Below are 12,863 nucleotides of genomic sequence, written 5' to 3'. Positions count from 1 at the left end.
AATTCGTCAATATACGAAATAATAGAAAAGTGATATAATTTTTATGGTTTCAGTGCACAGCCTTAAAAATAAGATAACTCTACGATAAGGCCTTAAGCGAATATCATTATGGTTAAAATTGTGGCGCTTAAGGATTTTGAAAAAACTGCTCTAACAACGCAAACACACCCGAGAAAGTGAAGAGAGACGCTGTGATCCTGAATGCTGAAATTTCCTGCGACCTTTCCGTTTGGCCATTTCTTTATCGGGACCGCCAATGGCAGCAGCAATAAAAAAAATTCAGTATCACCAAACAGCCATAATGTGTGCATAATGAGTATGGCAAGTGTAATGGTGCATGTGACAAACTAACTTCAGTTTAATGGAAGGAGGACTTCGGAAAAAGCTTCTCAGACGAGCGCCTTTGTCCCCTCAGTGTAACAATCCTACAATTAATAAATTTATCACACACGAAATAGGCAGGGCCGACAAGCAAAGTACCTCATCGTTCCGTTTTGACATTAACCATCTATTTCATGAATTCTAAATGACCTAGGAGGTACTAAAAATACTAACCAAGAAATATATATATTTTATGATATATAGAAATTTATTCGACTAATCTTTCACTAAAGAAAGAAACTGCTTATCGATTGTTCTGATTTTCAGTAATTGAATAACAACAGGAAGCAGAAAATATCGGATAAAATCTCATTTAAAATCTCATGCACACGCAATACATCAAACGAAAAAGGATTTGGAAAAAAACACTATTAAAAGAGCATAGCTCAATTTCCATCTAGTACTTTGGCCATTTGTACATAATCTTGAACCTTAGGATGTAATTCTAGCAAAAATCCAGGAAAAAAGGGTAAACAACTTCAATTACTAAGCCACAGGATTCGTTGGAGCTACATTAATTTAGGAATATTCAAAATAATTGAAAAGATATTTGCTATCATTTTGTTTCTCATTTTCTAACCACTTCGGAATGAAAAATTAGGCATTTCATTTGATACAACGGCATATATACGGCATGCAACAATATCGAATATTGATAGTCAGATACTATGTACCAATATAGAGGACGTGAGCACGAACAAAAATTTCCTTATTTAATGATGCACACGTAATGCGAAGGATAAACTTCCAAGAAGCATTGGGTATTGCTCTCTAAGAACTACATAAAAATCGATGATCAAAAATGAAAACGTAACAATAGCAAATTTGATTAAATAACTGTGAAAAATCTTAGGTTTTATGAAAATAATCCAATTTACTAACTAATTTTATTACTTATTTGTTAAAAAAAACTGAAGGAATGAAATTTGCAAGCAATTCAAGTCCTTTGCTTTAAATTTCAACGTGAACTTTATTTGCAAAGGTTTGATGGCCTCCGAGCTTTTAAAAATAAACCTTTTAAACTTTTTTTAGCCACATTTTGTTAACAATCTTCAGGCTAGGTACTAGCGCGGCAAAAAAGTAGGGGTCCATCCACCATCCACTTAAGGGGTCGATAGTACCCTCTACTTTCTCTTCGTCAAAAATCGATGCCTTCCAATTAAGATGAAGGAGCAATACCATTTTCGCCGATTAAGAGCAGGAGACGCGGCCAAGGAAGTTGTCCTGCCCTAGATCAGCCACCACGCAGATGCAAAAAAACTGAACACATCTCCTTAAATGAATGCGATTTAAAGCTTGAAAGAGTTATTTCATGCTCCTAATATAACGGCGGTGAATGTCTAGATGAAGTAGAAGCATGGCGTAAAGTCTTTTTAGGTAGAAAAATTATCAGTTCGCAGTTTAAAGCTTGGTTCCAAATGAAGTAAAGAAAGGTCATTCGAGTTGATGCTTCAAGATCATGATTCATTATATTCTATAGAAAAAATCATTTCGGCAGTAAAAATTTATAAATTCACATGGGAAAATGCTAAAAGTCTAGCTAAAGTTAACTAATAAACAAAACTAATTATGTCTTTCATGACTCGATAATACATATGTTTCGGTGTATAATGCAACGTACCTACATAAAATAAATTTTTTGATGGCTGAGATTTAATCTACGGGTAAAAAAATACGATACACCTTTTATGACACCTATACACCTTTCATCTTGCATAAAATTCAAAACACAGAGTTTCATAGATGAAAGAGATTGGAAATCGTTAATAGAAAAGTCTAAGTGAAGTGTTCACACTTGAATGACATCAAAAAGAGTTGAACGACCATCAATGTAAATAGAATAAAATTTAGTACAACAGGATTGAATAATTTATAAATACCCGTATCTGAAATTATGAGAAAGGTAGGGGAAATTCGGTAATATCTATGAAGAAACCTGAGCCAGAAAATAAAGGATAAATAGCAAAATAATTATAAATATACACGCAACAGCTCCTGATACCATAGATACAATGGAGCAGAGGGATTCATCAAACCCATATCCAGATGGTATAGAGATAAATGTGAATACTGACGATTTCAATGAGATAAATGTGAATACAAAAGATTGCAATAGCTTTTTTGTGGCCCTAGTTTTCAATTAAACTTTTGAAAGAAACTTTTGTTGCCAATTTATTAGGGAATTAAAAAATGAGGAGACGTACAACCAATCAACTGTTATGTGAAATTAACAATTTCATAATTTATCCTTTGGTATCTAAACAAATTTGAAACTATCATGCTCGTTTAATTATCATTGAACTAAGTCCAATGCTACGGATAAATCAAAATTCACATTATCAACCTTAACTCACATCTTGCCGGTAGTACACTGCTTGACTTTATGCATCCACATTAAGTCGCAATACAGCGCCGATGTCTAGATACATTTTTTAGATCAAAGAAAAGGAGACCATTCGGAGCATGAACAATGAGGTCTGATGTTCACAGAGGAAAATATTGCACGCCTTGACCGGGATTCGAAGTGAGAAAGGAAGACCGGCATCACCTTACACCGCTTCGAAAGAAAACTTGGGATCCAAGTCCGTTCCCAGGTCAAGGCAAAAGATTACAACCACATGTCACCCCTTCCTAGCTAAATTAAAACAGACGAATAGACTGAAGACTATTACTTTTAGAATTTCAGGGCTTCCCCAAAGAATCAAACTCAACTGGAATGTAAGATCTATCACTTCTCCCTCTGATACAGAACACGAAGGTAATTAGGCTCTGGGGCTTCGCCTCACGACTGAAACAATAGTCTCCACTCTCAAAAGCGCGTCAAGTGGTATCTAATGCCTTGCTTTTGCAAATGTTTATCATGATATGGAGATGACAGAGAGGGTTCCATTGAATACCAAAAATTAAAGGAAGAAGCTTCTTTCATTTATATAATAAATTTTCCATTTTTTTATTCTAAAATTTATTTGTTCTCTCTAATTCGGTATTGAAATGCTTATTGTAACAGACTTTGAACAGAAAATGTGATCATGAAACATTCCGAAGGCATTTATTACCCACAGAACTGACCAAGAAAATTTTGGTAAAATATCTTGTGATAAAAAATTACGTAGCGTGGGCCGGCCTAAATGCGGCACATTGAGTACACACATCTACGCATGTTGCGCCGTAGTTACGACCGCCATCGACGCACTCTGCAGGGAAAGTGGCGCATAGAACACGGGCGTGTGTTACAGAGTGCGGGCCGAGGGGGTAAAGCGTCGAGTTCAAGTGGACGCCATGTGCAGGTGGTCAGGGGTGGGGGTCGCAGAAGAATCATATCACAGGAGAGGGTGGGCACGGAGAAGGAGAAGGAGCTATGAATTGAGTATAAATAGGTTGGCAAGGCGCTCACTTTAACTTTTATCACGCGGCCGGCAATCGCAACAACTCCCCCAGTCAACATGAAGTACCTGGTGAGTGTCATTTGTGATTATCCTTACACTGCCGGATACTCTAACACAGCGAGTTAAAATTAAACGCACGTTTGCTGCGTGTTAAGTAGGGATTGGAAGTATTGGAAATATAAGAAGTACACAAATATTTGAGAGTATGAATAACCGCTCAATCATCTTACACCAAGCGGCCTTGACTAGATTTTTCTTTTTATATCACTGACATATTCTCCCACGCGAAGACTAGCATGGAATTGCGCAATTTTCCACAGCAGTGAATATTTTCAAAGTAAATATCAGTTAAAATTGTGGTTTGGAATTTGTTTTAATAATTCGAGAGTATTTTACATTTATAATTCATTCCACGCCGATTCCTTTTATGGCCGCATTCATAAGTAGGGCAACATTGCGACAGCATTGCAAATGAACCACTTAATGCTATTTCTACGAAACACGGCTTTAATGGTTGGTAGTTATGCCAATATGTTCTTATAAAAGCCTTTTTTCTTAATTTTTTTATTAATTGAAGTGTTCTAGACATGATATTAGCATCATAGTAAAATACTTTTTTTTAGTACACATAAATTTAAAACAAAATCCTAAATTATTGGGCTAGCCACGGCGACTTATCGCATTATGCTGCGAGCTTTACTTACATTCTACTGAAGAAGAAAATTAGCATTTACTTGTTCTTTGATAATTCTCTACTAATAATGTATTTGGCCGAGTGTTAACGCACTGTAGAAAAATAAAATAAGTATAGACTGAAAGATCTTCAATTGATAAGAGGCGAATATCACGATCAAATTTACAAAGGACTCGGATAAAATGTTTAAATCATAAATATTTACCCTTTAACTTAACCGGCAACAACTTAAAGTCAAAATGTAACGACTGAACAACTTATAATCCCTAAACATTTTCTATTGTAAAATAGTTATTTTCGAATGTAGTTTAGAAAAATTACGTTGTAACATACGTTATACCTAATTTTCAGACTATTTGTCATCTTATAATGTTTTTCATTAAATACTAACGAACTCATTTATTTTTATAAAAAATACAGTCATGATGGCTACAAAAACCTTTTGAATTAAGGAAATATTCTTATATTTCAATACCTTATGGATTAAAAGTTAAATAAATCACTTAAAGTGATTAAAAGCAAATACTACATACTTGCAATTCTTAGCACAATTAATACTCTTTATAAATGCATAATCTTCAATGTGACTTATTGCCCACTGAGTTTCACTGTCGTGGTGCACAATAGCTAACTTGGCGCAAAAATCTCATTTTGATGGGTCATTGAGAGCTGATGCATTTATTTGTGTGTGTGTATTCAGCTTCCATTCCAAAATAAATTGCAGTAAGTTAATTTTTTTCCAATTTCATAAGCTAACATTTTCAGATGGCAGATGTAAAAGATAATAAAATAAGTTCCTTCTTTTAATGTACTCTCCCTAAATTTCCGTAGGTATTCTTCGCCCTGGTCGCCCTGGCCGCCTCCGCCCCCGCGGAGAACAAGCACAAGAAGCGAGGAATCTTCTCCGGCGGCCACCACACAGTCACCCTCACCAAGCAGGTGCCAGTGGCCGTACCGCAGCCGTATGCCGTCCCCGTCGAACACCAGGTCCCGGTCCCCGTGCCGCACCCCGTCGCCGTCCCCGTCGACAAGCCCTACCCCGTCTACGTCCCCAAGCCTTACCCCGTGGCCGTTGACAAGCCGTACGCAGTCCCCGTGGACAAGCCGTACCCCGTAGCCGTGGCCAAGCCGTACCCAGTGCCCGTGCCGCAGCCGTACCCGGTAGCCGTCTCCAAGCCGTACGCCGTCCACGTCCCAGTGCCACACCCCGTCTCCGTGCCGCACCCCGTCTCCGTGGCGCACCCAGTCGCCGTTGCAGCGCACCCGGTGGCTACCCTAGCGCACCCAACCTTCACCGTGGCCAAGACAGCCGTCCTGGGTGGTGGCTTCCACGGTTTCCTCCACTGAGGATGCCTCCTCCATTCAAAATCCTTCCCTTCCCTCCACTGAGTCCCCATTTCTCGCCCTCATCTAGCAACCCATTCTTACGAACAAATTCCCTATCTCCATTCCTATCCTAGTCTCGACGCATTCTTCATGTCCCCTTACCCTATTCCTTCATTTACCTCACCATCATCTTCTCTTCCACCTTTCTCATCTCATGGACACGCCATCGCCATCAGCACGGACCTCATCTATCAACGGTAATCATTTTATTTACCCTATAGAGATAATTGTACATACTCGAATAACCTATTTAAGGATTATGAAATAGACTGCTCTCACCGTAATCACTTACAATTAGATTCTGATGCTTAGATTTCATGTCAATTGAAAATAATAAATTCTGGCTTCGCTTTGTGGGACTATTTTATCATTATAATGCAAGAAAACAATTTTCTAGTATGGATATACAATTCGATAAAAAAAAAACACCGACCCAAGTTTGAACGGTTAACCTTTTGACTGTTGAGCGGTTAACTATTGTAATCATAGATCGGTGTGTTTTTAATTTTAGTGTGGATCTAATATTACAAAATTTATTTTCGTTTAAAATTAATCTAATATCATTGTTTCTCAATAACTTGGAAGTCGCAAGTGATTGGCATAGGATTTTCCCTGGGTCGCTTTTATCTCATTTTACTTTGAATTCTTGAGCGGGGGATTTCGAAAGAGATCGTATGCAAGAGTCTTAGAGGTATTAAATTCTCATACTGGTATGAAATTCGCAATAATTTGCCTGATAATGTGCTAAATATTTCACAAAATAAAATTATGGTCTGCCAAAAATTATTCAAGTAGTCTAGGAAAAGATCTATCACCCAGTCTCAATAGGATAGAATGTAGCTTTCAAATGTCATCAATATCTTTCACTAAACATGAGACGATGTATGAACTCTAAAAAAAATGTATGGCTATATAGAGTCTATAAATAACACCTAAGATCTTAAAAATACTTCAAAAACATTCTGAAATCTACTCTTGAATTTCATAATGTCCGTTATAAAATTCATAACTGTTTCCTAGCATTTCTCCAAGCATATTTTTAAGATGGTCATTCAGTCAACTCCAAGAGGTAGAATTTAGCAATAATGTTAAAATACAAGCTCAGATTCTCACATTCTGTTATAATACTGACCATTATTAGAAAAGATAATAAATTAGCACTCGACCAACTATTTCGATAGATACCGTTCCTTGTTCAAATCTCTAATGTCTTTTTCATTGCCTACTGTACTTTATCAACCAAAGATCTTTCAATCAGATAACCTATAAACGATCACAGTCGTTGTAAAGTCTTGAAATAAGTATGCATAATGCATTTCTATAATGTAGAATTTTTATCATTAGTTTTTGATGAAAAGTAAGTGTTGGGTGAGTTAAACTTGCCAAAAAATACGCGTTTGACGGTGTTTTTAACCGTAATTTTAATGCCCTAGTAGTATTATTTCCAGAACTTTAATTATGTAATTTACACTTATATACTGGCATAGGTTCTAACTTTTGATGCATCTAACGTGAGAGACTAAGCCAGCACGTTATGAACTAAAATAACCACAACCACATTAGCCCGATTAAATGCAATCTGAATTAAATTTTACCGCCATCAATTACAACGTCAAATAATACTCAGGAAATAGTTACGAAAAGTAAATCATCTTAAAAAGCAATCAAACTCTTATCAGTACTCTTTCACTCAGGAACAATTCATCAATAAACAGACTAAAGTATATGTAAGATATCAAAAATTCCCATGGCCAAATTGCCATTTGCCTCCTAGATACTAGGAAAAATTAGATTTTCATGAGACTTGACATAAAAAAAAAACTTTCGGTAAAAATTACGTTAAACGCATTACTTTTGATTTTTCATTGAATTATACATCGCAACAAACAAAGGTCGGTATAAAAAACGTGTCCAGCTTTCGACAGTTAATTTTATCTATATTATGAGGTATAATCCTCTCCGTGGGTGAAATTTTATGCGGTATCATTGAACTTTCAGATGGGAGAAAATTTTATACAATGATATCAAATTCAAGCCTAACGCATTATCCAAAAATCACCATGTAAACTTGATGTAATACTGAATTCTTCATAGATCGTAAAACTAACCTCGTGTTAATGAAGAAGGATATCCTTCAAAGACTCTGAGTGTATTTGGAATAATACCAGGCTTTTCTATCCCGACATTACTGACAAAATTAACAGGGTAAGAACTAAATTAAAGATAAAGAACTAAAGTGTAGAGGATAGCGTTCCATAAATGCTGCAAATACACCAACCGCAGTAGTATTACATATAAATCAGTGGTATTACCGTGAAGGGATAAGTTGAAGTGGAGGGTTGTTTCTTCCTTTGGGCTAAATTTTAAAATAGTGTTGCTTTTTGTAATGGAAGTACATTTCGAAGTACCATAGCAGTTGGAAAACTCATATTTCTCTGATACAATGACGTTAATATATTGCTGAATTTTCCTACTTGACGAAAATAATATCGGGTAAAATGCATAGGAATTCAAAAATATTTTCAGGGTGATAACCCCTATTTCCCCAAAGCCTTTCATTATTTAATAACTGTTCCTATGGTTAGTTCTATAATACATCAAGTACAAGAGCTATTCTAGTCAGTAAGTCATTCATTTAAAAAAACGGCGGATCTTGTTATGCCTAATCAGGTACCCTCAGGTTTGCCTAATAATAATTAAGGTCTACTACCTTGTATAACGAATAGCTTAAGACCTAACATATATTTTTTTAATGCGATGAGGATGACGGAAAACGTAATAATTAAAACATATTTATTTATTCACAATGACTTATAACTTACCACAGGGTTTTACAAGGTTTTAAAGCGCGAAATAAAAAAACACCCATACATAATCATAAATCGAGCACCAAAATAAAAATATTGAAGGTGATAAGTATGTATAATAAGTTAAGCTCACTGAGGGTTTCGGGGTCCGAAGTTCGTCTTCATTTCTGAAAAACATTCTATTTCTTTCAGGACTGCGTAGTGAGGAGTCCATGTCAACACAATCATCACATTCAGCGTTCTATCATCATCGCCAAGGCTGGGAAGGTTCTCGCACTTCTATAGGCTCCAATCCAAAGACCCTCATTTCACCTATAAAATAGAAATAAATAAATTATTTAAACAAATTGACTCACATATAATTTAAAATGCATTTTAAAACAATTATCCTACGTAGCTCCAGCATCCAGACATGGATATGAAAGGTAAGTAGCATGTAAGCGATGAAGAAAAACGCTAAGAGATTACTAAGGCAAACCAAACAGAAAACGAAATACCAAAAAAAGATATTAATAGCCTCTCTTGCATTGAAATGCGTCTTCAAAGTTTTTGCTTGAGCTTTGCAAAGAGCTTGCCTTCTCTTTAGTCCACATTTGAAAATTTTAACATAGCAGCAGAACGAGCATGCATAAAATGCTTGATTTGAAATAAAGGCAGACATAAATTGGTTAATAACAAAGGAGCAGAAACATCTACAACGTGATTGCATTAATAGAGTAATTGAGATTGCTCCAAAAGTATTAAAGATATGATTATATATTCCTTTAAAAAATAAATTCTTAATGAGCATATGTTGCCTAGCAACGATATTGAAAATATATAGAGTCGAAAAGAGAATATTTCATTCCACTCACCTGCATAACTCGATAGCAATAAAATATACGTTAAACAGTTAATTCTTACTTATTCAACACCCAAGAGGGAGTTATTGAATATAAATAATGGCGTAAATATTTCATTCTATTAGTTACCATCATTGCCGTCATGTAAATTTAATGCAATTGATAATTCAACAAAAAATTATACTTTTAAGTCAAAATAATCGAAATAGCTTGGCACTGTTTGAACAGTATCAAAAACAGCTATTGGTACAATGCCATTTCGAAGTTGAGAGCCTCATTAGTAAACAAACGACGATATTCGTAAGTAGTAGTCATTGCAAAATGTTAGAAAATAACTCAAATGAGGTTATTCAAGTTAATAACCAACGTTTACACCGTACCTTAGGAAAAATATAGTCATAAGCTAACAAAAAAACGCGAACAGAGAAAACTGCATTGATACATTTAAGAAAACTCCAGAGTACTAATATGCCCATGAAATGTTCTTACCCGGCTAAAAGAAATCTTTATTGAACTTTACCACCATCAATTACAACGTCAAAGAATACTCAGGAAATACTTAAATAAAAGTAAAATAACTTGGGGTAAACTCTTAGCAGTACTGTTTTGCTCAGAAATCATTCATCAGCAAATAAGCCAAAATTATAAGTCAAGTACCAAAAATTCAAGAATGTACGCCATAAGCCTTCTAAGTACGAGGTATTAAATGAGATTTTTCATTAATCAGACTAATAAAAAATTGAGAATTTTCGTCACCTAAAAATCCTCAATTTTCGAGTTTGCACTTACAATTAATATACAAATGAATAAATTATTGCATAAAATGTTATGGGCTAAAAGGAAAATAAAAAAACTTTCCTTTCCCCTTGCCACCTTGTACATGGAGAAATATTTTGGTCGTGTCCGAAAACTCCACCCAGTACTTGTACCGGGGGACTCTTTAACAGTAACCCAGCAAAACTCTGGCCAAGGGGCCACCATGATTCCAACGAGAAGGACAATATTTGAATTACATTGAGCGATGATTGAAGACGATGAAATTTTCTTTTTACATTCAGGAGATAAATTGGTCCCAATGTCAATCTATACAAACAATGCTGAATTTCGCAAGTGTTTTCGAAAATCATGAGCATTTATTGTATCCCTTTCACTACACTTTGTATCACTTTCACATGAATAAATTTTATTGAGACGCATACAAACAACTTTTTCACTTTCGCTAAGCGCTTGCACAGGCAGTTGTAGTTAGTGCAAAAAGTTGCAATAGTTTTTCGGCATAAAAAATGTGCACTCCACTTTCAGTTTACTCCCTTTAAAATACCCTTTTGGTACTGTTTCCTTTACCTACAAGCCAGCGTTTATAATTAATTTAAATTCACTGTCAATCAGCCTAAAGACCTACATGCCAAAGAATGAGGGAAAAATAATTTTCTCTTACCCAAATAATGCTCACTTCATAGTCGCATAGTTTCATTTCACCATTATCTCGAATTTATGAAAATCCCCTAAAAACGTCTCAGGTAACACATAATTGCTTTCCCAGCTTGTCTTGGTAAAGCCTAGCCCTTGTCTTCTGCGACAAAATTAACATAAATCTGCTTAAGCAAAGAACTCATAAAATCTTTTTCCGTCGTACTCGAAAGCAGCTTTTATCCTCGAAATGTTCTCCCATTTCGATTGATGCCTTTTCTATCATAACCGAACTGAAGAGATTTATATAATGATCCAAGGACGGTGAAATTTCCGTGTTTGGTTCATTTACGGCTTAAAAAAGACGATAATATTTCCCCACTTCTCACAGGATTAGGATAGCAGTACTTTAAAGTAGGAGGTGCTACATGCCTGCCTCTTTTTAAAAAGACTCTGGAAAAAAGCCTGAATACGTAAAGCGGTTATTTCAGCCCCATAAAACAAAAAGGCACGCAGAAACCCTAATGCGGCCTAGTCATAAAATTTCCCAATTTCATCCCCCTTCAGAATATTTCTCAGTTTTAGGAGTAAGGAAAAGTAATACTGGTTTGGTATCTGTGAAAATTCCAATGCCATGATAGCTTTTAAAAACAGATCGCTTAATTAAATCCTAATGTATTAAAAATTAAAATTTTTTTATTGACATGCTTCCTCTATTTCTTGTTAGTGTTATTTCGTTCATTGCATGTAGCTACTTTTTATGTTAATATTTCTTTGTATTCGAGCTCTCATTGCGATGTTAAAATTTTGTATGTTACTATTGGATCAAACCTCAACAATAAATATTTATTTATCTTACCTATAACTTCCTTTTTAAAAATATAACCTTATGATTGTCGGCACAAAAACATACCTGCGTTTGATATTACACGAAGGTGCCACCAACATTACACCGACAAAAGCGAGCCAGACCTTGCCACTTCGGCCGTCGAATGTAGCTCGCAGATTTTCATTCCATCTCAGATATTTTTGACAACTTGACCGCAGACAACACACACGATACCTTCCGACGATTAAAAAAATAAAACATATTTTTCAAGCTTTAAAATAAAAGAACCTCCCGGCTGAGATATTTAAAATCAATTCCTACTGAAAAAATTAATTACTCGCAAGCCTGTGAATTGAAATTACTTAATATTTCACAATTAAGGAATAAAAATAAGCTTTTAAAGATAAATATTGGCCGATATTTATCTATTTATTTATATTTTATTTTATTGATAAATATTGAATTTTCGTCGTACTTACCCATTCTTTTCATTGTGTGACAACGATTAGTCACTATTAGTGAAAAATGAATAATTCATTACCTGGCTATGCCATACCACCATAAATATTTTCATCCAGCTTTGGCCAAGGAATCGCTTTAAGTTCAAATTTATAAAATGTATACACTATACCTTGAGCAAGTAGGATATTTTATCAAACTTGTAGGATTCCGAGTTCACCGCAGTGAGAGATACTATGATAAACTCCAACCAAGAAAATAGATACCGCACGGCCGAGGTCTATTACCATTTCTGAGGGAAACCTCTCTGCTAGGCTAAATGATATAATACAGACGCAGTTATATCAAAACAATAGACAATGAGGACCTATCTGTTAAAATACAGTAATGCATACTCCGATAAAAAGAGAATATAGAGCAATTTAGAGCAACACGAGCAAAAGAATAAACTAAATGTCAATGAACCATAGAATCGTACTGGAGCCATTATTGTGTCAGAGAGTAAAAATAACAAGGTAAACAATACACCTGAAACGAAAAAATAGCGATTGACATGAGACATGAAAAGATTGTGTACATACGTCGGCTGTGGTTGGATATTCACGTCACTTGATTCGATCACGGGATTACCGCAGGTTGAAACCCCCCGCGGTTGAGGGAGAAAGTGCA

At 35.5% G+C, this 12,863-nt stretch overlaps 1 protein-coding gene across 1 annotated transcript; it reads left to right on the top strand.

Annotated features, from left to right (window-relative positions):
- The first annotated feature begins 3,766 nt into the window (after window positions 1–3,766).
- LOC124153813 (tetra-peptide repeat homeobox protein 1-like) lies at window positions 3,767–9,001 on the top strand. Its single transcript, XM_046527186.1, has 3 exons — window positions 3,767–3,836; window positions 5,293–6,044; window positions 8,847–9,001. The coding sequence occupies exons 1-2, from the start codon at window positions 3,825–3,827 to the stop codon at window positions 5,806–5,808; spliced, it is 528 nt and encodes a 175-aa protein (XP_046383142.1). The 5' UTR covers window positions 3,767–3,824; the 3' UTR covers window positions 5,809–6,044; window positions 8,847–9,001.
- Window positions 9,002–12,863: the final 3,862 nt, after the last annotated feature.

Source organism: Ischnura elegans, chromosome 2 (assembly GCF_921293095.1).
Source record: "Ischnura elegans chromosome 2, ioIscEleg1.1, whole genome shotgun sequence".
In the NCBI taxonomy this organism is placed as follows: Eukaryota; Metazoa; Arthropoda; class Insecta; order Odonata; family Coenagrionidae; genus Ischnura; species Ischnura elegans.
The sequence above is the reverse complement of the archived record's forward strand: the minus strand, read 5'-3'. Positions and strand labels throughout refer to the sequence as shown.